Source organism: Cyprinodon tularosa, unplaced genomic scaffold, assembly GCF_016077235.1.
Source record: "Cyprinodon tularosa strain WSP-4 unplaced genomic scaffold, ASM1607723v1 ctg1255, whole genome shotgun sequence".
In the NCBI taxonomy this organism is placed as follows: domain Eukaryota; kingdom Metazoa; phylum Chordata; class Actinopteri; order Cyprinodontiformes; family Cyprinodontidae; genus Cyprinodon; species Cyprinodon tularosa.
Genome location: NW_024038065.1, coordinates 32,589 through 55,497, shown reverse-complemented (window position 1 = coordinate 55,497; position 22,909 = coordinate 32,589). Strand labels below are relative to the sequence as shown.

General features: G+C 36.9%; 2 protein-coding genes across 2 annotated transcripts; one reads left to right on the top strand and one right to left on the bottom strand.

Moving 5' to 3' along the window:
* Positions 1 to 5,793: 5,793 nt before the first annotated feature.
* Positions 5,794 to 15,729, bottom strand: dbf4 (DBF4 zinc finger). The gene is made up of 13 exons (XM_038276600.1): positions 15,720 to 15,729; positions 15,025 to 15,090; positions 13,447 to 13,610; positions 10,696 to 10,899; positions 10,549 to 10,599; positions 10,382 to 10,451; positions 10,195 to 10,271; positions 10,031 to 10,073; positions 9,891 to 9,936; positions 9,682 to 9,807; positions 8,569 to 8,677; positions 6,656 to 6,771; positions 5,794 to 6,562 (listed from the first exon to the last, which is right to left on the bottom strand). The coding sequence occupies exons 1-13, from the start codon at positions 15,727 to 15,729 to the stop codon at positions 5,803 to 5,805; spliced, it is 1,842 nt and encodes a 613-aa protein (XP_038132528.1). The 3' UTR covers positions 5,794 to 5,802.
* A 175-nt stretch (positions 15,730 to 15,904) lies between these two features.
* Positions 15,905 to 22,906, top strand: slc25a40 (solute carrier family 25 member 40). The gene is made up of 10 exons (XM_038276596.1): positions 15,905 to 16,118; positions 16,295 to 16,399; positions 18,570 to 18,629; positions 18,718 to 18,818; positions 18,977 to 19,044; positions 20,331 to 20,455; positions 20,968 to 21,251; positions 21,343 to 21,424; positions 22,067 to 22,147; positions 22,247 to 22,906. Exons 2-10 carry the CDS (start codon positions 16,300 to 16,302, stop codon positions 22,378 to 22,380), a joined length of 1,035 nt encoding a protein of 344 aa, XP_038132524.1. The 5' UTR covers positions 15,905 to 16,118; positions 16,295 to 16,299; the 3' UTR covers positions 22,381 to 22,906.
* The last annotated feature ends 3 nt before the right edge of the window (positions 22,907 to 22,909 follow it).

Sequence of the window (22,909 nt, the reverse complement as noted above, 5' to 3'; positions counted from 1 at the left end):
TAGGAAAATATTGTCTTCATTTAGAAAACATGGATGTTTTGCTCATTAATTTTCCTGTTGGAACAGTGTAGCTTAACCCTGAGGTTATGGCACCTATCCACTTTCGGCCACCCCTCAACATACATTGGTTATTGCCTGTTTAGAATAATCTATTCCAGGTTTGATGTGTCGTAGTTTTAGAGCTAGACCACTTTTAGAGTGATGTGGACACCAAAAAGTGTTAAAATCTGTCTTTATTGAAGTTTCACAAATCAGAGAATGGTTTTACAAAACCCAAACCTGGTTGTCATTATTCTAAAACTACTTTAGAATAAACTAGTCCAGTTTTGACATGTGTAGGTGTATTTTTTTTTTTTTTATTAGAGTAGATTAAAGATGCTGAAGGTAGGGGAAAATGAAGTGGAATTGCCCTTTATTAATTTCCCGAATGGGAAGCTCAAATCGGAAGCCAACTTCAGCTTGGTTCTGAGGTGAATTAATGCTGGAGAGCCATTCCTGCACAATCCTGCCCGCTATTATCATGACTCACTCCATCATCTGCCAGGGCTTGCTAAGGCCCCACCCCCATTCAGAGAAAATTGGGAAAATTAGATGAGCTTTATTATAACCGTGAGGTTTTAACAGAAGAATTGATTTCACGCAATAAAGAAAATGCGAACCAGGGCGTGGCCTGCTTCTGTGATGAAAAAAAAATATATAAAAAAATATATACATTTAATCACCAAAAGCCCTTTGTTTTCATATTTTAAAGAATTTTGGCGTTTTTCAAATGTCCCATTAAATCTTCCAGAGCTGATGAGATCATTTGCATTCCAGCATTTAAGGGAACAAATCTGAACAATTCACCGCAGATGGTAGCCTTCTGTTTCACTGATTGTTTACCAAACGCATAAAAATAAACTCCCAGTCACAGCTTTTTTCAGTAAGACAATATTTAAGATATAAAAAATTAATCTTGTTTTTTTTCCCCCATTCATTTAATGTCTATATGGGGTTCTATTAGTGCCAAAAAATGTGCAGCCCATGTGTCTACATCTTAGACTTAGATTTTATTTTGTCATTTTGTATACATAACACAAGTGTAAACAAAAATGTTTTTCGTTAAGTAAGGTTCTCTAAACTATTTAATTTTTTAAAGTGCAGGTAAGCAGCAGTGATAGAAACATTTTGATGAAAAAAGTGATGAAAACATATGACTGTATAGTTACAGTAGTTCCAACATTTCAGTTTGTTTTGTTTTCGTTTGTTTTTTTTTTTAATAACCAATTTTACATAACATTTAGCAGTCTAATGGCAGTGGGGAAGAAACTGTTCTGGAATCTGCTGGACCTGCATTGGATGCTTCATAGCCTCTTTCTAGAAGGCAGCAGAGAGAACAGACCATCTATATCAGAGGTCTTCAACAGGGGGTCCACAGAGGTACTGCATAGGGGTCGCGAAAGTTTTGGTTGATTAGACTTTTTTTTAGATATTTCCCCCTGCAATTTTTTTCTACTAATTCAAATATCTTTAAATACACATGAAATCAATACACTGTAGTAAACAGATAAATGGAGGCAGAAGATGTCTTTCAGTCATTAATGCTCACAATCAGTGACATACAGGAGCTCTTTCAAGCTGGGCACTGTTTCATTCACAACACCTGTCCCATCAACCAGGAACCAAAATCAGAAATACTTTAATAATCCCAGGGCGAAATTACTTTTGTTACATTACTCCATCTGTAATAGAGTGACTACAGGACCAGTTTGATATAACACAATTTCACACAATATATAAAATTAGGGGGTCCCCGCTCCATCTCACCATCAGTTTTGGGGTCCTTGGCCTGGAAAACATTGAACAGTTATTGAGGTTATGCCGCAATCCTTTGAATGTTACTGCACTCATTTGTGTGTTTTCCTGGTCTTTCCAATCAGTTGTGCTTTTATGGGTTTTGAAGTCATTTGGTGATTGCCCTTTGGCCCTATCTGTATTGCATATGGCCTAGTATTTTATCTTTCTCATTATATTTGGTACTTTGCATTCTGTACTGGCATAGAGGTTAAAATATTAACCTGAGGAATGGGATACTTACTAGAAATGGATTTTTAGGTAAACTTATATTAACATAAGCATATGTTTCATTAAAAAAACAATAATAGGGATAATAGGGAAGATAATAGCGAAACCCTTCTTGGGTTAATTTGCTTAAGCTACTGCCAAGTCTTATGCAACTCTAACCCCTTGAACCCTACGGACCCACCGGCGGGTCCAGCTGCTACATGACCTCGTAGTTTTACCAAACCCCCAGTATTGATGTAAAAAACATATTTGGCACAGTTTGGTGACATTTATGGATAAATGTGCCAAAATGGCCTCTCCGCCTAAGAAATTTCTCACTAATACCATTCTAAAATAAATATGATTCATCTGATTGAGTCCAAATTTGGTATATTTTTATACAACATTTAGATTTGAAAGTCTGTACTACTTTTTTGTGCTATAAATAATATTTTGGTAGTGTTTTGCAATGTTTATTTCAAAGAAAATTTTGGCAAGGTTCAAAAAATGCAAAATATTTTGTATTTTGTCCCTAATATTTCAGGCAGGGTCAAAGCTACAATGGTGCTGACACCAGAAAACCATTCTATGACATCTTACCTTTACAGACGTACCAAAAGTTTCTTCTTAAATCTAATAGCTTTTAGGCTATAAGTTATTTACTTTTGTGTGTTTTTGTCAGGCAGAAATTTATTTATACCCCCTTAGGGTGTAAGAGGTTAAAAATCATGAAATTGCATATTTAGAACCTTGCCCATAAGACGAAGGCTTAAAAAGCTGATGTGGCAACACGTCCTGATTCAATCTAGAACATTTCAAGAACAGATGAGAAAATCCTAACTCTTATCTAATCTGCAAATCAAGCCTCATTGACGTGAGCTTTAAGTAAAACATCTGCAACAGATCCGAGCAGTCTCCATTACCATTGTAAATCTAATGGTTGCTCATATTTTGCCGACCCTTTTTCATAATCAGTGTCCCCACATTCTCAACTTGATTGGCAAAAATGGCATAAATGGTGGGCAAAGGGCGAGCTCCAGGTGCAAAAGGCAACACTATACCTTTTAGCCACTAGGGGCGCTAGATCTGGAACTAGGTGTAAAGTCATAACTATACCTCATGATATCAGATGAGTTAGACCGTATATCGACCAAGTTAGTAAATTAACTAACTCTTGTTAGCTTTTGATTTCTAAAGTTTGTGTTTACAAAATCAGTTTGTTTTACTAACAATTTAGAGCTAGTCTTAAACTAATGTTAAATGACACCGTAAAAAGACGTCATGGTAAAAAATAAGCTTTGAAAACGTTCTTTAATTTCCACATCAGGTTCACAGAAAATGTATATCAAAATCAGAAATAAATACCGTATTTTCACGACTATAAGGCACACTTAAACGTCTTTTTTTTCCCCTCAAAATGTGCGGTGCGCCCTATGGTGCTGTGCGCCCTATGTGTGTTGTAACTGCGACTTTTGAGACCACCTCATTGAGGAGATGATGAAAGAGTGGCTGAATGTAAGGAGACCAGGTGTTTTTTTTCCACTCATCACCATTAATCTGTGACTCCATGCGTGCCCATCTCACAGCTGATGTGAAAAACATGGGGAAACAAATTAACCCTGTGCTCGCTGTTCAACCGCTGGACATCGGTGTGAACCGGACCCAGCAGGTGCAGCACAAGCAGCGAGTTTACATGCAAAGTCAATGGTTGACGCGCGTATAGGTGCAGCAAAAGGTCCTGCAGCGCGTTTTGAGCCGCAGGTGCAGCACGTCGGGATCGTTTAAGCATCTGACGCACCGCCAACGCGCTGCTGCTCGAGATGGAAAAATTGAAGTTTTGCTGCTGGACGCGCCGCATCAACCAATCAGAGGAGCTGATCTGGGAGCTGACAGCGAGACAGACACAGCGCTCTGATGACATATGATATTAAATGAAAAAGGCTGGATAGATGAGGAGATGATGAAAGCGTGGCTGAGGGAGGTGTAGCCTATGTGAGGAGACCAGGTGTTTTTTTCCACGCATCACCATCGCTGCGTGCCCATCTCACAGCCGATGTGAAAAAAAAAGGTGAATCAATGAACGCTGTGCTCGCCGTTATCCTGGGAGATCTGACAAAGGAACTTCAACCGCCCAACATCGGTGTGAAGCGCCCGTTCAAAGTAAGGCTGCGAGCGGCGTGGGAGCGATGGATGGCCGACAGAGACCACAGTTTCAGGATACGTGGAAGGCAGCGCCGGGCGAGTTACGCCACCGTTTGCGGATGGATTGTTGATGCTTGGACTAACGTGTCTGCTGGCTCTGTTCTTCAAGCTTTTGCAAAAGCCGGCATTATTTCTGAGGAGCCGCGCTGCACGGAAAGTGACTGACAGCGAAGAAGGGGAAATTGGCATGTCTGATTTAGCGCAGCTGTTTAATTCAGAAACAGAGGATGATGACTTTGATGGGTTTGATTAATACTTTGTAATAAATACATGAATAAAGCACAATCATACTCAGTTTTGCTCCCGCTCTATTTTTCTACCTGAAAACTTAATTCAACAGCAGCCTCTGGGCGCGTCTCCTCCTCTTCACCGCGATGGCTGGCAGGTGTTTTTTCATCTAAATAATCTTAATCTTGCAGCTATATTTGCTGTGATCAGTGGGAATAAAGTAGTTTTAATATGTTTTTAAGTGAGAAAGTCCACCTGAAAACTTCATAATTGCAGTCAGTTCATCCAGATTATCTATTTCTGTCGGAGGCGCTCAGACCCCCACATACCAGCGGTGCACCGACAGTAGAAATCCCTTCATCAGCAGCCTCTAGGCTGGGCAGCCTCCGGGTTCACCGCGGCGGCTGGCAGGTGTTTTTCATCTAAATAATTTAAACTGCAGGCACCAGGATACCGGCAATAAAAGCGAACATATTCCGTCGGCAGGTTTCAGGATTTTAAGTTAATTTAGGAGTGACCACAGCGCTGTGTCATCTGCGATGTGTCTGTCTCGCGGCCAGCTGCCAGGTTTGATTAATACTTTGTAATAAATACATGAATAAAGCACAGTCATACTCAGTTTTGCCCCCGCTGTATTTTTAAATACGCAGTAGAGGTATTTAAAGGTAGTAGAGGACATGTACCGGTATATAAAAAACGCGCCCTATAGTCCGGTGCGCCTTATGTGTGTGTTAAATACAGGAATGGCACACATAACTGAGACTGCGCCTTTTAGTACGGTGCGCCTTATGGTCATGAAAATACGGTAATACTACGGTAATTAAAATATCAAAACTAAAGTTTTCATAAAACACATCTTAAAGTCAAAGCAATAAACAATCTGGCAGTTTTCAACCTCAGAAACACAAAAATTGAAATAAAAAGAAAGTGAAATGGGATAGAATTTTAAATTTTTTACTATACAAAAAAATTGATTTTTAGGCTTTTAACCCATTAAAGACATACATGCAAAGTTTTTTTTTTAAATAATGGTGAAACATTTGTGCTTAGGTTTCCTTTTTTGGGGGGGTTAACTGATCTCTTGAAAAAAAGGTTTTGTCAAAAGTTCAGTAAAGGTTTTTACTTTTTTTATTTTTAGTCTTTAAAGTCTCTTAATATCACATTTTAGTGACGGTTCTTTTTCCAATTATCTTGGCATTAAATAAAACTTTTTAAGTCACTTTAGGGATTACAGTGCATTTCTAAACCACACGTCTCAATAGATTGAATTAATAGTTCTTTTTCACAACTCAAGACAAACCAGTTCTTCCATTTAGTTTGTGGATTCATCTAGTCAATGAAGCCAAGAAACTCCTCATCCATGTCGTCGCTAGACTGGAAAATTTCCCAAAGTTTCAGTAGCGAGTTCTCAGGTCCTTGCTCTACAGACTCAAGGTTTGTGTCCACTTTCCGTCTTTTGTGCTTATAAACTTTGATCTTTCTCTCAATTTTTTGCAGTGTAGACACTATTGGCACATAAGGGATTTCTTCTTCCTTTTCAGAGAAAATGTTTTCAGTCTGTGAGAATGTTTTCAGTTCCTGGACAGACTCAGACAGAACAGCATCCTTGTTTGTATCCTCAGGTCCATGTGTCACTGCACTGAAGTTGCTCGCTGATGCCTCACTTCGAAAGTTTGTACCTAGCAAGTAAGAAACTGAGCTGTTTGTGTCTTTGTGAGGAATTTTGCCGACAAAACTAACACAGTCTTCCTTGGAAGGAGAGGAGGCAACAAATTCCCCATCTAATTGAGTGTTTTCTGAATTCAGTTGAGGACTCGTGATCCGCTCAGGTTTTGGAGTTGAAAGCTTCCGTCTAGTTGTCCGTCTGCAAACCAGAAACCTGTGCTTGGAGCTGTCCGAGTAAGTGTAGCAGTTCCTTTTCTTTCCTTGTACACACATGTTTCCCAAATATGATTCTGCAGATGCATCTCCAATCAAATCCTCCTCTGCCTTAATGGTTTGTGAGGGACTGTCATCTCCTTGAAGAATTGGGCCAGCTTCCCCACATGGTTCAGGTACCAAAAGAACAGAGGATACACTGCACTTTGGCCTATAGAGAAAAAGCAGAAATTAACTGAGTGGAAACAAAACAAAAAACTGATCAGTTTCCTTTTTATGCTGTGACTGAAAAGGAATAAATTACCTTGAGGCTTTAGCCTTGATGGGAAGGAAACTGAAGTGCAAAGCAGAAACCAGTTGGTCCACCACCATGTACTCATCACTCCTGGAGAAAGCCTTGTGACGTTCACTCTGCAGATGCTATACAAAAATCACTCAGTTAAATTATTCAGTGCTGATTTAATGACTAGAGTCAATTAGTGAAGACATCGGGGTATACAGAGACTAACTCCACACAACAAACAAAATGCAGACAAAACCTGCTTCTAGGTAAACTAATAATTAATCAACATAGCAAACAGTGAGTAATATGTTTAGCACTTGGGACAAAAGGAGCACTTATACATGTTTTTTAATATATCATGTTCCATATTATAATAATCCACAATCAATAAGAGTAATAAAACAGGTTATAATATTTATATGATTTATAATGCATGACTAAACACAAATGAAAACCATCAAAGCAGTTCCTCTGAAAATTAAAATGATAGTTTAGGGTACAGGATGTCATTTTGGTCAATAGTCATGGGGAAGAATACTTGATAACATGATAATTAGCAGTGAGTCACAAGAGAGCAGATCACAGAAGGGTCATTTCTCAAGAAAACTGTCATTTCAGAAACTTATATCAAAGCACAATATTTAAAAAGCTGCAATGCAGAAAATGTTAACAACAACAAGAATAGCTGTAACCTTGTGGACTTTAAAGTAGTTAAAAACACGAGGACTTCACAGGGTGTCACTATCACTGGTGTAAGAGCTCAAAGAGTCAGGCAGACTTATCCAGAACATAAGCTAATGCCATTGCTTTCCTAGGGTCAGTTGACTCTCAAATCAGCAATAATGTTAAGATGTCTCAAACGGATTTGGGAAAATTAGGTCTGGCTGATGTCTTCTTGGTCCAGAGTAGGGCATTCACCAAAAAAAATTAAAAATCAAGTAGTCTCTGTAATTAAGCTGAGTCAACTCACATCTGGGAGACTCCAAAGTATATATAGTCTGAAGTGGGAAAAAATATATATCTTCTACTAATTTCCTTTAACCTATATTGATATGTGAGTGCTGAGTTTCATTCATTCATTCAGGCCTTAGTGCTGGAAAGCTACAAGGTGTCTAAGGGAGAGGGGTTGTTTATTCTATTAGGGAGTGTTTGGAATAAAAATAATGATTCTCAAAACATGCTAGACTGTTTCTCAGGGATTATTCAAAAACATTGTGTGTAATTTCCAACAGTTTGTCTCCGTTTGGTTAATGATATGCGAAGAACTTCACAGCTATTTTGCAGGCTTTAATTTATTGAGTTAAATGCCGTCTAGATCAGAACATCATACTGCGAGTACTGTCGTGATTGATAGTGCTTTGTCATGTCTTTAGTTCAGCTCTGAAGGAGTTGCGCACAGACTCTTCCGTGGTTCAACACCTTTAATGTGGCAAATAAATGTCAAGAGATCAGATAACAAAAGGGTAATTTCCTCAGAAAACTGCCACTTCAGAAAGCTATATCATAGGACATTATTTGAAAAGCTGCAATGCAGTAAATGTTAACAAACAACAAGGATAGCTGTAACCGCTGTGTGAATTCGGGACATTTGTTCTCCTTGTTGCCTGCTGCTAGCATGTGGTTGTGCTAAAGGAAAGTTAACGCTTTCTTCTTTGATTTCAAACTTTGGCATACGCCCCCTGGCAGTTGAAGAAAAATCCACAAAAAAGCTGCACCTTTGCATAAGCCGCATGGTTTAAAGCGTGGGGAAAAAGTAGTGGCTTCTAGCCCAGAAAATCCAGTACGGGTCACCTACAGTAGTATGTAGTGAGTGATTTTTAGTCAGAGAGTGAGCAATGTGTTTAAAAAAAACATTTCTATTTTTGAATTACAACAGATGTCACAGAATATCCAAATAAAATGCTGTCATGCTTCCATCTCTTTTGCAATCATACCATGTTGAGCTGGTCATATTTGACTAAGCAGCACTCGCAGTAACCGCCTCGCTTCTTCTCTCTGTTCTTTTTTCGGCCTTTTTCCTCAGCAGCTGCAGCTTTCACTCTCCTGTAAGAGACAAAAATAAGATTTAAATAGCTGTTCATAGTATAGTTCTGATACTAGCCATTTGAGACGTATTTTGTTAAATCTAAAGCCTGTTTCAATCTTATTCAGTTGACTCATAAGTAATGTTTACAGATGTTAACTTTTGTTTACATGATCAAAGACTTTTATTTGTATAATGAAATGAAATGTGTCAGAGTGAGCTTTCTGGCTAAACTGTTACTCTGGTTGATGCAACACTTACATAGTTTGTTTGCTGAGAGGAAGACACAGAAAAATTTAGAAGTTATTTATCCCCAGCTCAACAAAAACTAACCTTCAATGATTATACCAGTTTTGCTCTTATAAGGCCCCAATTTTTGAATATCCTACTATGTACTAATACCACAGGTTTCATAGTCACCAAGATTACCAAACACCACAAAAATGTAGGACCTAATTTAAAGAAAGTAAACAAAATATATAAATATAAAATGAAATTGACTAACTAAAATTTGCAAAAATAAAATAAAAAATAAATCTTATTTGACAAAATAGAGGAATTCTGATAAAAAAAAAAAAACTTTTCATCTGGGTCTATATCTAAAACTCTAATTTAAGATAACATTTTAGATATAGTATAGGCATAACTTTGGAATAAATCAAAGACATTTTGCTGGAAGATAAGGAATAAGAAATCTGGGCAGAAGCATTCTTCATACTTTGCTGGTGCTGCAGTTTGTTTACAGTTTATCAAGTCACAAGTGCAGAGAAAGCATAGCAGAAAGCTGATGCTAACAGGCAGGACACACACAAACCGCTGTGCTTTGAAACCCATTATTGTCTGGCCGAGGAGAGTTTGTCAAAAATTAGTCTGACTTGCATGTATCAAACTGATATGCACATCAGGATCACAGAGCACTTAGGAAAATGAAGGGAAATCAAGGCTCCCTTTGGGCATATGCAAAGGTGTAACAAAAGTCACAATAAAACTATTTTTGGCATAACTCCAAGGCACAATAGAATACCTGTGTCCATGCTGTTTGATTCCAGAGGGATGTTTCCCCTCTACACAGAACGGACTGTAGGGAGCTGCTGTCGTCAGGTAAAACTCAGGAAGGTGTGGCATTGTGGTGTAGATCGGTCGATAATGTCTGATAAAAGAAAAGTACTGTTTATATGTAAACACTTTTTAAGAGAGGCAATGCATGTTATGCACCTTTGAATGTTTGTATACCTGCTTGAATCCTCAACCTTAATAAAAGGTTTAGCGATCCGCCCCGCTGCAAATGACATCACAACATTGAGCATGCAGGCAACAAAAGTAATCTGACATCTAAATATAAATGAAAGCTGTTTGAAACTACAGATATTTACCTTTTGATTTCTGAAAAACCTTTGCTGAAGCTTCAACTTTCACCTATTAGAATAGATTAAAAAAAATAATATGGGAATTAATAATGTTGACCAAGTGTATTTCAAATAAAAAAAAATAAAAACTTCCCATAGTTTCTTTTTTATTCTGACATTTTTAAACTCACTTGTAATTTATCAGCAGCAGTTTTTGAGACATGGCTCCTGAAAATTTTCTTTTTCTTCTGAATATAAACCAATACATCTGAAAGTGACATAACAGACAAGAAAAAATGAAAAAACAACCATAAAAGAGTCAAGACATAACATTATATTTTAATCATGTTTTCACCAGCGTAAGCTAAAACAACCAACCATCCAAGTAGAGGATTTTGACACCCCACTCCAGCGCATTTGACAGGATTCTGTCCATTTGTACCCTTCCCTAAAAGACCAAAACAGCAGAAAAAGTCAGTCCAGAAAAAATATCTACATATAAAAATCTGTAAATGATGGTAAATATCAGTGTTGCATTAACAAACCTGCCCTGTCACGACTCTTTCCACCAGAGATTTCCCTCGACTCTTGATCACCTATGACGGAAACAAAGTTAATAATGTAATGTATCCAAAAATGTTAAACATCTGAAGCAATGTGTAATGGATAATAAAACACCAATATAGACTTACTGTATCCACTGAACCCTGAGGTCTGCTTTTAACATTGTCCACATTGTTTGAAGAAGGCTGTCGGTTGGAATGGGGGTGTGGGGAACTCAGTCCAGAGTCGGGACTGGGGACAGGGGAGTCCTGTCTGAGGCAGTGCACATGCTTTGCCTCCCGCTTGTTGGATACCAGATACTTGATTTCCTTACTGAAGAACTTCTCCACAGTCTAAATGAACAGAACAGAGAGATGGAATAAAACTTCAGGGCAGAGATTGTTAACATCTAAAAAAAGCCACAACAATACAGAGAATAAAATGATTCGAACAGTTTAAGGCAGACCAAGGTTATCAGTTTGTAAATATTTCTGCTGCTTCATAATTCACATCTAAATCTCTGATTGTGCACCTCATTTTAAAAACATTTACAAAGCAAAATTCCAAGAGATCACTTATAGGTCAAAACAAAACACAAATGTCTGCTTTTTGGTAAAAGACCAAAGAAATGAAATTTTTGTATTATTTAATATTTATATATATTTATTTGAATTTTTTTTTTTACATCTTCGATTCATAAGAGGCTGTGGTAGGTCCAGACAAGACTGTGGTAGGCCGCTACAACACATTAGTAAATACTACCTTTCAGTAGGATGGTTATCAGAGCCATTTTAGCAAAGCTTCTGCCACTGACATGCATGCCAGAACAGCTCGACAATTTTATTTGGCTCTGCCAAACCGGCTGATTCGATAAAGGATGGTTTAGTTCCTTCAGTTTTTCTTTGCAACAGATGGGCTTTGTCAGCTTGCCTGTCAGAGGCTTCAGCTGGTGTTCTGTATCTTCATCCCCAACCACATTGGCATTATCCAATATTGTACATTACCTACTTAATAATCCATGAAATGCTATATCATAAGCTTGTTATCCAGTGCAGTGGGTTGGTAATAGCAATTGATTATGCAGTGTAAAAATAATAAGTCAGATCTAAATTAATGAATATTCAGTTATTAGTGTTAACTAATCTAATAAGCCAGTGTGTTCAGTGTGGTAGAGAAAGCAAGACAGACTCTCTGAAAAATTCAGTTATTGTTGTGGGCAGCAGTGTTGCTTTCGTCAACCATGAGGATGACGAAATTATTTTGTTGACGCTCCTTTTTTTCATGATGATAATGAAAACCGATGAGCTAAAGATGGATCTTTGTTGACGAAAACTTGATAGTAATGGGTGAGAGTTTCAGTCAACGAGACGAGACTAAATAAAAATTAGCGGGTAGTTGGTCAGACATTTAAAAAGCATCACTGTGCTACAATCTGCAAAGCAGTATCAGCCGTGCTGCTGTGTCCTGTTTGAACATGCAGCCCACCTGCCATGCAGGTTCTTATTCTGCATGACCAAAGATGGATCATGGCAGCATCGGCATGGGTTTAAATAATCCAGAATGGTCCAGGTGTCTGACAGAGCTGCGCACTAAACTCTGACAAACTGGTCTTCCAGCTGTGCTTGTGATGAAATGCGTCTTGGCGTGTGTGAGTCTCAGTACTTTATGCTCCACACTGATGGTTCAGTGCTCTTCCTGCTGTCGCTACTTAATAAACTATGTGGCTGATCATCCTCTGACAAGTGTAAAAAATCCCTTTGTCTAACTATCAAGATTTTATTGCTTCCAGCTCACAAGAGGTGATGCTAAACGTCCTTCAATTTCTACCAAATGAATCCCTAAATTCTATCCAAAGAAAATATTTCATTGCATACTGTTTATTTTTGGATAAAAAGCCAGATGAAATGGTGCATAGATCTTTGAACATTTCTCTCTCATTGTTCTTGTTTCTATATAGTTAAATATTATGTAAATATTTCCATGAATTGATATTAAATCATTTTCTCTGTTTCCTTTAAATATTTCAACATTTTAGTTAGCATCTTCATTCAATTTAGGTCTGGATTGGCATGGCATTACAAGGTAATTATGAAGGTTCTCTCTGTATTTTCTTTTTTATATCAAAACCCTGTAAATTTAAATCAAATTTGACCCCTGAGTAGTGTTAACCAAGGGGCAAATTCTCAGAAATAAAGCCAAAATTGCCAAAGTAGAAAGAGGAATTTTTTTTTTTCTTTGCTTGTTTGGAGTAATGAAGATTTTATTGATCTGTGTGTAATGCATAATTCATAGTAGATTAGGGAGTATTTGCATCGGGATGGAAACATTGTATGTATAAAACCATTCCTTTTTTGTACATTTTGTTAGCTTGTCTGTCTGATATATTAATCAATATGATGTGTTGAACTAAATCTCCTACTTTCAAAACTTTTGTGAAACTCTTTTGTATAAAGTAGGGCATTCAATTCATAAAAAAGTTTATTTGAATTCTATAAATAAAAGTTTTCTGGCCTAGAGCAATAATGAACTGTACAGAAGCATTCTATATCCAGCAATTGTAGTATCTTGGAAAGGGCTGTCAGTCTGAAGAATCTGTTATTTGAAATTGTAAAAGTCACTTTTTTTGTAACATAAAACTGACTAAAACTAGACTCAAACCTTTTCAAGTTTTATTCAACTAAAACTATCACATATCATTATGATAAAAATGCGACTAAGAATAATAAAGTTTTCATCCTGAAGACTAAGACTACCGGTAAATCTAAGATGGTTTTCAAAAACAACACTGATGGGCAGAGAGATATTTGGTAATGGAGAAAAGCAGGAGGATATTCAGAAGGAAGTCTTGTACAAGAGAACTCACAGACCGTTCAAACACAAAAATAAGTGAGTTTTCTTACCCCACCCAGATGCTTGATGTCTCTCTCCAGTGTCTCTGCTGTTTTGGAGGATTGTAGATCGAGGTAAAACACTTTCCCAGCAAAAGGTTTGACATGTGCTGAAGATGATACTTTAGAAGTTTGCTTTGCCTTGCTCACTGAGGTCTTCTCATCCACAGCCTTTCCTAAAGTAAAACATTTAAAAACTGTTAAAAGGTTTTGTGGTGGTGACATTTCAAAAACAAAAGAACCACTTCTCCTCACTCATAAGATTTAATGCACAGATTGCCATCTAGAAGGTGCCATTTTGTCATTTTGAAAAAAAAAAAAAAAGACATAAAAATATCAACTTTAAACTAACGTAACCTGGAAAATAGTCATGAATTTTGTTGAAGCTAGGGCTGCAACTATTTTTGCATTATTTTTCAAATCGACTAATCTGTCGAATATTTTTTTGATTAATCAATAATCAGATAGCCAAAGGTTTCTTAAGCAAGAATTTTTACGAAATTAAACCAGGTGAAACTAAGTCTTTTCCACTAGTGGAGTTCTGGAGAGAACATATTGACAGACAACATTTTTTTTTCTTAAATGCAAAATATTAAAATACTTTTTTACTATTTTGATAACTTGCTGCACTGCACTAAGTGGGTCGCAATGTCAGCTAAAGGTGTATTTTACAGTCTCTGTACTCCATTTAAAGATTAATCGATTACTAAATTAGTTGATGATTATTTGAATAATTAGTTAATCACGATTAATCTCATTAACATAATTAATTGTTTCAGCCCTTGCTGAAACCAACTTCCCCCACCACCTATTAAAGAACTGTTTATTTAAAACTAAAGCCGGCAAACTATAAGTATTCTGTTGTATACATAATTCAAACCTAATAAAATTAGTAGATTTTAATGTATATTTCCATAAATCTATGTAAAATAATAACTAAAAACAGCAACATCAGGAAATGTATGTAATAAATAAATGATTTACCAGCAAAAGGCTGAACTGCTGCTGCTCTGCTTAAAGATATTTTAAAAAACTGATGAAACCACCAAAAAATTTATGTTTTTTTTTTTTTACTTATTTACCTTTTTCATTTAATTTTTAATAGCATAAGTGTTCGTTTGTTAAACATATGGTTTAAGTTAAATAACTGTAGCAGCTGATACAGCATAACTTACCAGCTAAAGCCATGAAATGTTACTTTAAATATCAGCAGACAAATGAATAGTTATAAAAGCAGTCAGAGTCGAGAAAACTTACAAATATGCCCAAATAAAACGATCAAGACTGCTGTACACAGTGTAAGAAAGGCTTGCAAACGAGTATTTGTTGCAAAGTTAAAAGTTCAATATGAATTTGCTTAGGAAATTCTATCTTGTTTTGGCTGAACTCAGTTGTTATTTTAAGTTATATTTTTTAATTCCCTGAGTTGCCATAATTTTAAGCCATAGCAGGCGTATTGAATGTGTAAATGTCAATTTGTATTTTGTGTAAAAAAAAAAAAAAAAAAAAAAAAAAACAACTGTGGAATCTATACTGGAAAACCTAAAAATAGCTAAAAAATATTGCAAAAAACAACAAACAAGACTGTACCTTGCCAGTTGGGTCCAGGACTCTGATGATGATTCTGACCCTGTTTCGGTTTCATTTTTTTTTTTTCTCACAGAGAAAAACAAAAGAAGACCGTGTCCTTCTTAACCCACACAGTCCTCAGCTCAGTGTGTATGACGGACTTGGGAGTTTTCAACAAACAAAAACAGAAGAAAAAAAAAACTAATTTAGAATCATATTTATATAAAGGTTACAACGACATGCCCACCATTTAAATCTAATGTATCCGGGTTTCTAATCCAAACTCGGTGGAGGCTGTACAAGTGCTCTACACGATATGTGTTGTTATTGTTATTATAAAAAGTTAAATAGCTGAACTAACTAGACTTTCTTTCTTTGTTTAATTGAGGAAATTTGAGTGCCCGGTGACTTTCTGCATCAAAACTATCAACTATATACTTTTATCTTCACGTTCCTCCCAACGGTCGGTTCCCGCTTTTAAATCCGGTGTGTCAACTCAGGGTTGCCAGGTCTCTTAGTTTCCGGTCACAAAATATGGTTCTCTTTATCCCATTACTAAAGCAATATGATAAGAACAATATAAAACAGGAATGTCAATAGTAGGAATTTGTTTGAAAACAAAATAGCTTACCAGAGTGTTTGATCCATACAGCAATCTATATTTCTCCTTGTGTCATTTCATCGAAACTCCTATAACCTGGCAACCCCAAACTTACGTAAACTCATTCCTTTTGCTTAAATGTGCTGTTTCTTCGCAGTTCGCTACATAAGATGGAATTTTAAAAAAATAAATCGGATAAAGTCCTGTTTTTCAAATTTCAACCCAAATTAAACATTTTCTAATATTATTTTTATATGATTAAATAATGAAAAATAATATGTTGAATCTGCCGGTCCGTGCCGCTTTGTTATGTCATCTTGTACCGTTTGCGGTGTAAACACACTTGCTAGTTTTGGGTTATGACCCCCTGATCCTACACACGTGTTTCATTTATGGCTTTCTATTATAGCCTTTAGGACAGGATTCACTATCGTGTTATTTGAAGATAAAACCCCTAAACGGGACCATGATTGACTTCATTGAAGACGTCGTTTGTGGTTTTGTGTTTTAAAAGGTAGGTGGTTAAGTAAGGCAAGCGGCTAACTACGGTTAGCCAAAGACCTCTCCATATAATGGCTACGATGGTCGTTTAATAACATAGTAATAAAGTCGTTATAGCAAGCAGTGTCGGATATGCATAAATGCGTATAAACTTTGTATATCCCTTTTTTATTTTATTTTTTTGAAAAGACAAAATGAGTCGTCAAAGTGTTGCCTCTCCTGCCATGGAAGGCATTACTCCAATCCAGCAGATGATTTCTTCCTGCTCCGGAGCCCTGCTTACATCACTACTCGGTGAGAAATCCTGCCATTATATTAAACATCTGTTTATACATGGATTATTTAGTCAGATACTTATCTCCTAACACCTGCTTTGGTGCCTTAAATAGTGCAGCTTACCCTTTACGTAAAACCTGCTATTGTTAGGTATTTACTTACAGGTGCTTCTCTAGATTATATGACTAGAGTTAATTTTAAGCGTTTATTCCTTTTAAATCGTATGGTTCATGGTTTTATTTTTGATGAGTCATTCTTTGCACCCAACTGGCAAAACGTGAAGAATGCAGTAGGTAGAAGAAAAACATGATTAACCGGTAATTGGCACCTTCCTTGATTAAAAATAGGCTAATCACCTCCATTCCTCTTTGCTCTGATGTGAAAATGTATCAATCTTCAACCATTAGAGGCATACATTTTAAAGTGCAGATACAATAAATAAGCCTTTACACATCAGTAGGGAAATTATCTCCTTATAAATAAAAACTAACAAGGCAGAAAACAACAAATATATATATTTAAATGCACTAATAAATGGTGGAATAATCTTTGAAATAGACAAGAATATATGATATAAAATAAAACATGTACTATGATATATAGGCTCTATGTATGCACCCTGGTGCTCTATCTTTCCAGATCTTTTTCTTGAAAAGAAAATTACATTTCATAACTTCTATGTATTAAATAACCAGGAGACATGACAACAGATTTTGATAGAAATTGTAATCTTACTTAGATCAGAGAAATTGCTTAGAATATACAGAAGGCAGCTGCTCACCTCTTGGCTCACCAATCAGGAAGTGGCCCAGATTAATAGTTAAAAAGGCATTTTATACATCTCCAGTCTGCTACATCATCTTATTTTACATCAGACACATTAGCAGATGATTAGACATTCTATCAAAATATCACACTTTGTTCTTAGCTGAAGGACACTACTCTCATTCCATTTTAAAATCTTTGCCAAGTACAAAATTAACATTATAACTGTATATCCTGACGGAGGATCTGTTCTAATTAGATTAAAATGTCAGTTCTGATGCGCAACAGGCAGCCCATACCAGGGTGTAATAAACTCACACATCTTCAATGATAATTATCCTAACAGTACAGAAATGTATTTATAGACAGTATATTTCTTAGCAGAATAATAAAGCAAGTTTTTGTCTGGAACAGATACAGATATCACATGGATATATCACAGATCATTCAGTGGACAGTATGGCTGAACAATTCTGACAATAATGTAGTTGCAATTATTTTAAACCAATATTGCAATTGCGATTTTATTTCAAAGTTTCTTTGCACCAACCACAATGATGTAAATTACTCCAGGGTTTAGGTTTTTTCATGACCTTGAAAGCTTGCTTGTCAAAAATCCATTGTTACAGAACTTAACTGTAACCTTTGTGTGAAAAAGAAATGCTAGATTCTGCCTGCATGCATGATTTTGTGTGCTAGCTGCATCCCACTCTTCCCTTCAGTGTGGCAGCAAACCAACTTTAAGAATGTTGCCACCACCTAAAGAGTTGGAGTGAGATGTGTAATTGCTTACTTTTGTTAAACGTAATATGGACAAAAAATTGAGGGTCTCTGTGATTTTAAAATTGGGATAGTGGACTGTAATGCACATTTAACATTATTATTACAATGACCAGAAAAATTCAAATAACTTATTGCATACGTTTGTCAAAGAATCTGATGGATGAGGAGCTACTTTTGGGTCTCACTTATTGTCCTTCTTCTGGGACTTTAAACTGCACAACAAAACCTTAAACCCCACATTAACCAACCAAATCTGGCAAGTTTTTGCTTTTTTAGAGGAGATCACACCCACTAATAATTAGTTAATCAGTGTGATTGGATAAGATGCACCAGGCCACTGCTTATCCTCTTAAGTCCTCTGGAAGCAGTAAGGCTGTATCTAGTTTTTAACAAACACTTCTGCTGCATTGACACAATGTGTGTTATATGACATAGATTATTGTCCAACTGAGGTTTTATTGATGAAAAGTTGGGATTATATTTCTAGCAATATAGATAATAATATAAGACACAAATAAGATACAAAGAGGGATTTTTTATATAGAAAGGGATTTTATACATTACATTTTGCATGGAGACTAATAGGTCTAAGATAACCTGATTATCTGTGTGGTTCATCCTGAGTTGCTTTTTTTTCCAGTAACTCCTTTGGATGTGGTGAAAACGCGACTGCAAGCACAGAAAAATCCTTTGGTCAAAGGTACATTTTTGAGATTGTCTTATATTTAGTAATAAACTACTTTTACTGTGTATTTTGTGTTTGAATTTGTAAACTTCTACTTTTAAAGGCAAATATTTTGTCTACTGCAATGGACTTATGGACCATATATGTGTGTGCGAAAACAGCAAGGGCTGGTACAAAGCTGCCGGTCACTTTAGGGGCACGCTCGTAAGTTTTCACACAAGCACACTGGTTACAATAAATGCTTTAGAAATGTTTTTAGTTCAGTGTGAGCTCCATGTTCTGGTTTGAATTTGTCTCTGTGTGCATGCTGTGAACAAACAGCCTGATTTTGTCTTAAAACCTCTCACTCTGCTTCTCTGCAGGATGCCTTCTATAAGATAGTGTGCTGTGAGGGAATTACAGCTTTATGGAGCGGTCTGCCTCCGACACTGTGAGTATGATTTCTCCTATGTTTTTTTTTTTTTTTTTATACATATTCTGCTCCTGAGTATTTTAACTCCTCAAACTTTTGGAGAAATTTGGAATTTTCGTGGCCTTTAAGATTCTTTTTTCAGGTTACGGTAAGTATTGGGAAAGTAAACAGGAAATATTCAGAATATTTTCTAACAGATTCATCCATCCATCCACCTATTCGTTCTTTAACTTCAGTTTCTAGTTTCTGGAAAACATTAGTTTTCTGAACCTTAAATGCTAGTGGCCAGTGTATGCATATTCTCAGTCCTCCATGTCACATCAAACACAAACAGGCTTAATTCAGAGGCTCGGTTTTTTCTGAAGATGTTTCAGCTCTTATCCCGGAGTCTCTGTCCGCCATTTCTGCTTGTACTCTGACAAAACTCGTGGATAGGTGTGAGAACGTCTCAGAAAAACTGAAAAAGTCTGGTTGCCTCCGATTTTGTGGTGTAAATGCTGGTTCACCATGATGAAGGCCTTAATGTGGCTGTTTAACTTTCAAATTTTAATAATTGATGTAATATTTGTAAAAAAGGCCTTATCTGCTTTATCATTTTCCTCATAATTAGTGTAACATATTTTTCTATAACCCTTTATATGGCAAGTTAACGTTTTTGATCACTTGCATACCCCTTACAAATGGAGTCCCCCCCTCCCTCAGTGAGGTCTAGAAGCACAAGATCTATATCCAGCTTGTCAGCAAAGATACTGCTATATGGCTGTGCGTCTTATTTTGGCATTTAACCAATTAGATGAGCCCTTGAATGATATATTACCTACTGGAAATCAAGCTGGGAAAAAAAGTTAACAAGTCAAAAAAAATTGAAAAGTTAAAAAGGTAATAGGCCTAATTAATAATTATATAGGTTTATAAACCAAAAAGAATGTAAGTACCAGTATCAGCCTTAATGCCTCTAAGGTTATGTTGTACCAAAAAAAAAAATGTTTTTCATGAATTTCTTTGTTATTTTTCTTAATATATTCGTGCAAGTTGGCGTTTCTTGTTATTACATTGACATTCATTTTTGCCATCAAAATATTCATACTTTTTGAAAGTTACAAAGGTAATAAGGTCTTCTACTAGATTCCAACAACACTATTGGCTTGGAATTTTGATTTTCAAAGAATTCTCTGAGTGCCCTATAAAGGATTAAAATATGACTTTTTAAACTCTGATCTCGAGGGGTTTGACCTTTTCCCATCTGAGATGAAGGGAAAAGGTATTGGTAGATCTTAACTTCCCGTATTTTGTTGTGGTTCCAGTGTGATGGCGGTCCCAGCCACAGTGATCTATTTCACGTGTTATGATCAGCTGTGTGCAGCGCTGAGGATGAGGATGGGAGAGCGAGCCCAGGAGGCTCCGCTGTTAGCGGGAGCCATCGCTAGAGGTGAGCTCACCACCGTCCCATCAGATACTCAGCTGAAATCTATCTTTTAGAAATACTCAAAGTAAAAAAAAAAAATCTAGATGTTCAGCTTAGGTGTGTGAAGCTGCGTTTTTTTTTTTTTTTAGCTTTTTTAATATGATATGTAATTAGTGGGTGGTAGTTAATTTCCTGAATGGTGTCTGAGGGCATGCTTCAGCACAGTTTGGCCTTTAACACCGGCTTGATGAATCAATCTAATCCCACACTGATCTCATTATACATGAGAAGTTTCTCTGCCATAATCCAATGTATCTGATTCTCAGCTTAATAACCGCCTTTAGGTGAGTATTGCAATCAGGGTGAAATAACAATGTAATTCAATCATGATCAACTTTATCTCTTTTTAATTAAAAATTTTCCTTGAACCTAACTTCTTTTCTGATATCAACGTTACTCTGAATGCTTCTTTGTGATTTTAACGGCCCCAGAGAAAAGAAGACAATATAGTAACCTTTAATTTCCCTCTGTCTCAGTGGGGTCTGCGACTGTAATCAGCCCTCTGGAGCTGATCCGCACCAAGCTGCAGTCCCAGAAGCAGTCGTACAGGGAGCTGACCAACTGCATCTGCTCTGCAGTGCAGACGGAAGGCTGGCTCTCTCTGTGGAGGGGTCTTGGGCCCACCCTGCTCCGAGACGTGCCCTTCTCAGCCATGTACTGGTACAACTACGAGAGGGGCAAAGGCTGGCTGTGCCAGAGGTACAACACCAGAGAGCCCACGTTCACCATCACTTTCGTATCCGGAGCTGGGTCAGGTTCTGTAAGTACCGCTGATCCACCATCTAGTGGCACGTTGGAATTGATGGAAAAATGTTTAAATTAAATCAGCTGATTCTCGTTGTTGCTCTTAGATCGCAGCTATTGTCACTTTACCATTTGATGTGGTCAAAACAAGACGGCAGGTGGAGCTGGGGGAGCTACACGTCAATAATTGTAATTATACCCTTATTTATTGATTAATAAGGGACAGTTTGGGTGCTCTATATACACCTCTAGGGTTGCATGAGTAGCACATGACAGGCATGCTTAAACACCCAGGGGCCAGATCATTAACATGTGACAGTGATTAGGGTCACAAGTCAAAACCTTAATGGGCTGGGATGAAACCACCTTTGTGTGGCTCTCTCACTGATTGATAGCTCTAAAAAACAGACTCCATTAATCCTTTAAACCAGTTCTTTTCCCACTTGTTTTGTTTTTTTATTCTAATGAAAATGAAAAAGTACTCATTCTATGTTGAGCCCTGCAATATTTATATTAAATATATTTATTTAGGAGTTTTGCTACTCTACCGTCCAGAAAATCAGAATAAACTAAAGTACTTTACTTAAAAAATAAATAAATAAAACATTTGAGCAAGATGGAGCATAGAGGAATCAGTTTTTTCAGGTGAAGGAATTTAACCAAGATGATCCTGGGATAGGTTAAGGTACAATCTGCATCAAAGAAGCACTGCTTAAAGCACCTTTAATATTCCCTAATAACACGATATCCATACCTACACTAAGTGATAGCAAACCTTTAACTCGAAGCTTAAAACCATTTATCTAATGATTGCTTCCTGCTTTTTTTCAGTGTCAGGTCAGGTCTCCTCATCCACTTTCAGCATCATGAAGAAGATTGTGACACAAGATGGTTTTCGTGGGCTTTTTGCAGGTTTGTACGTCTCTGATATGAATCCATCTTCATTCTGGCTGTCTGCATACGCAACATGATATCAAAACCTAAATTTAATGAGTGTTTTCTGCCCGTCAGGTTTCCTACCAAGGGTGATCAAAGTGGCTCCAGCCTGTGCGATCATGATCAGCTCGTATGAGTTTGGTAAAGCCTTTTTCCGTAAACACAACCAGGAGAGGATACTTGGGCAACTGCAGTCCACAAACACGTGATTGTGTTCCCCGTGAAACAACCATCACAACGGTCACAGCTAGCTTAAACATAGAGAAAATAATCTAACAATCATAAACTCAGAAATAAGGCAAGTGAACTATCCAAGCCTCTCTAGTCAGATAAATGTATAAATACCTTAAAGTGTTTATATTTTATTTTGTGATCAAATTAATTATTTTGTTCATGTTGAAAAAAAGAAGTCTAGATTACAGGTTGCCAGCAGATGGCAGCCACAGATTGGTTTTTACTGAGTCTCCAAACATGTGGCCTTCCTCTGGAATCGCACTTTGCTGATGATCGTTTTTAACCTGCTGCTTGTCACCCAGAAGCCATGTTGATCGTGTGAAGCAGAGGGATGACTGGAAACAGTTCGCCAAAAGACCTTTATGAAAGTGTTCTGGTTTCATAAAAGTTTCCCCACCCCTCCATCTCTTCACGTGGACATCAACACACATCTGAAATTGTCAAGTTGGAAAGCAAGTGGAATTTATTTAAAATAAAAAATGCAAATGAATCCAACAAAAATAT

What these genes read in the sequence shown, in the direction of transcription:
- dbf4 (XM_038276600.1), bottom strand. An exon ending in AAAGAGTCGTGACAGGGCAG is followed by an intron (nt 10,452 to 10,548) that starts GTTTGTTAATGC and finishes TTGGTCTTTTAG; the next exon opens with GGAAGGGTACAAATGGACAG. An exon ending in ATCAAACAGCATGGACACAG is followed by an intron (nt 8,678 to 9,681) that starts GTATTCTATTGT and finishes TGTCTCTTACAG; the next exon opens with GAGAGTGAAAGCTGCAGCTG.
- slc25a40 (XM_038276596.1), top strand. Translation starts at nt 16,300, where the DNA reads ATGAGTCGTCAAAGTGTTGCCTCTCCTGCCATGGAAGGCATTACTCCA. An exon ending in CCTGCTTACATCACTACTCG is followed by an intron (nt 16,400 to 18,569) that starts GTGAGAAATCCT and finishes TTTTTTTTCCAG; the next exon opens with TAACTCCTTTGGATGTGGTG. An exon ending in GTCACTTTAGGGGCACGCTC is followed by an intron (nt 18,819 to 18,976) that starts GTAAGTTTTCAC and finishes GCTTCTCTGCAG; the next exon opens with GATGCCTTCTATAAGATAGT.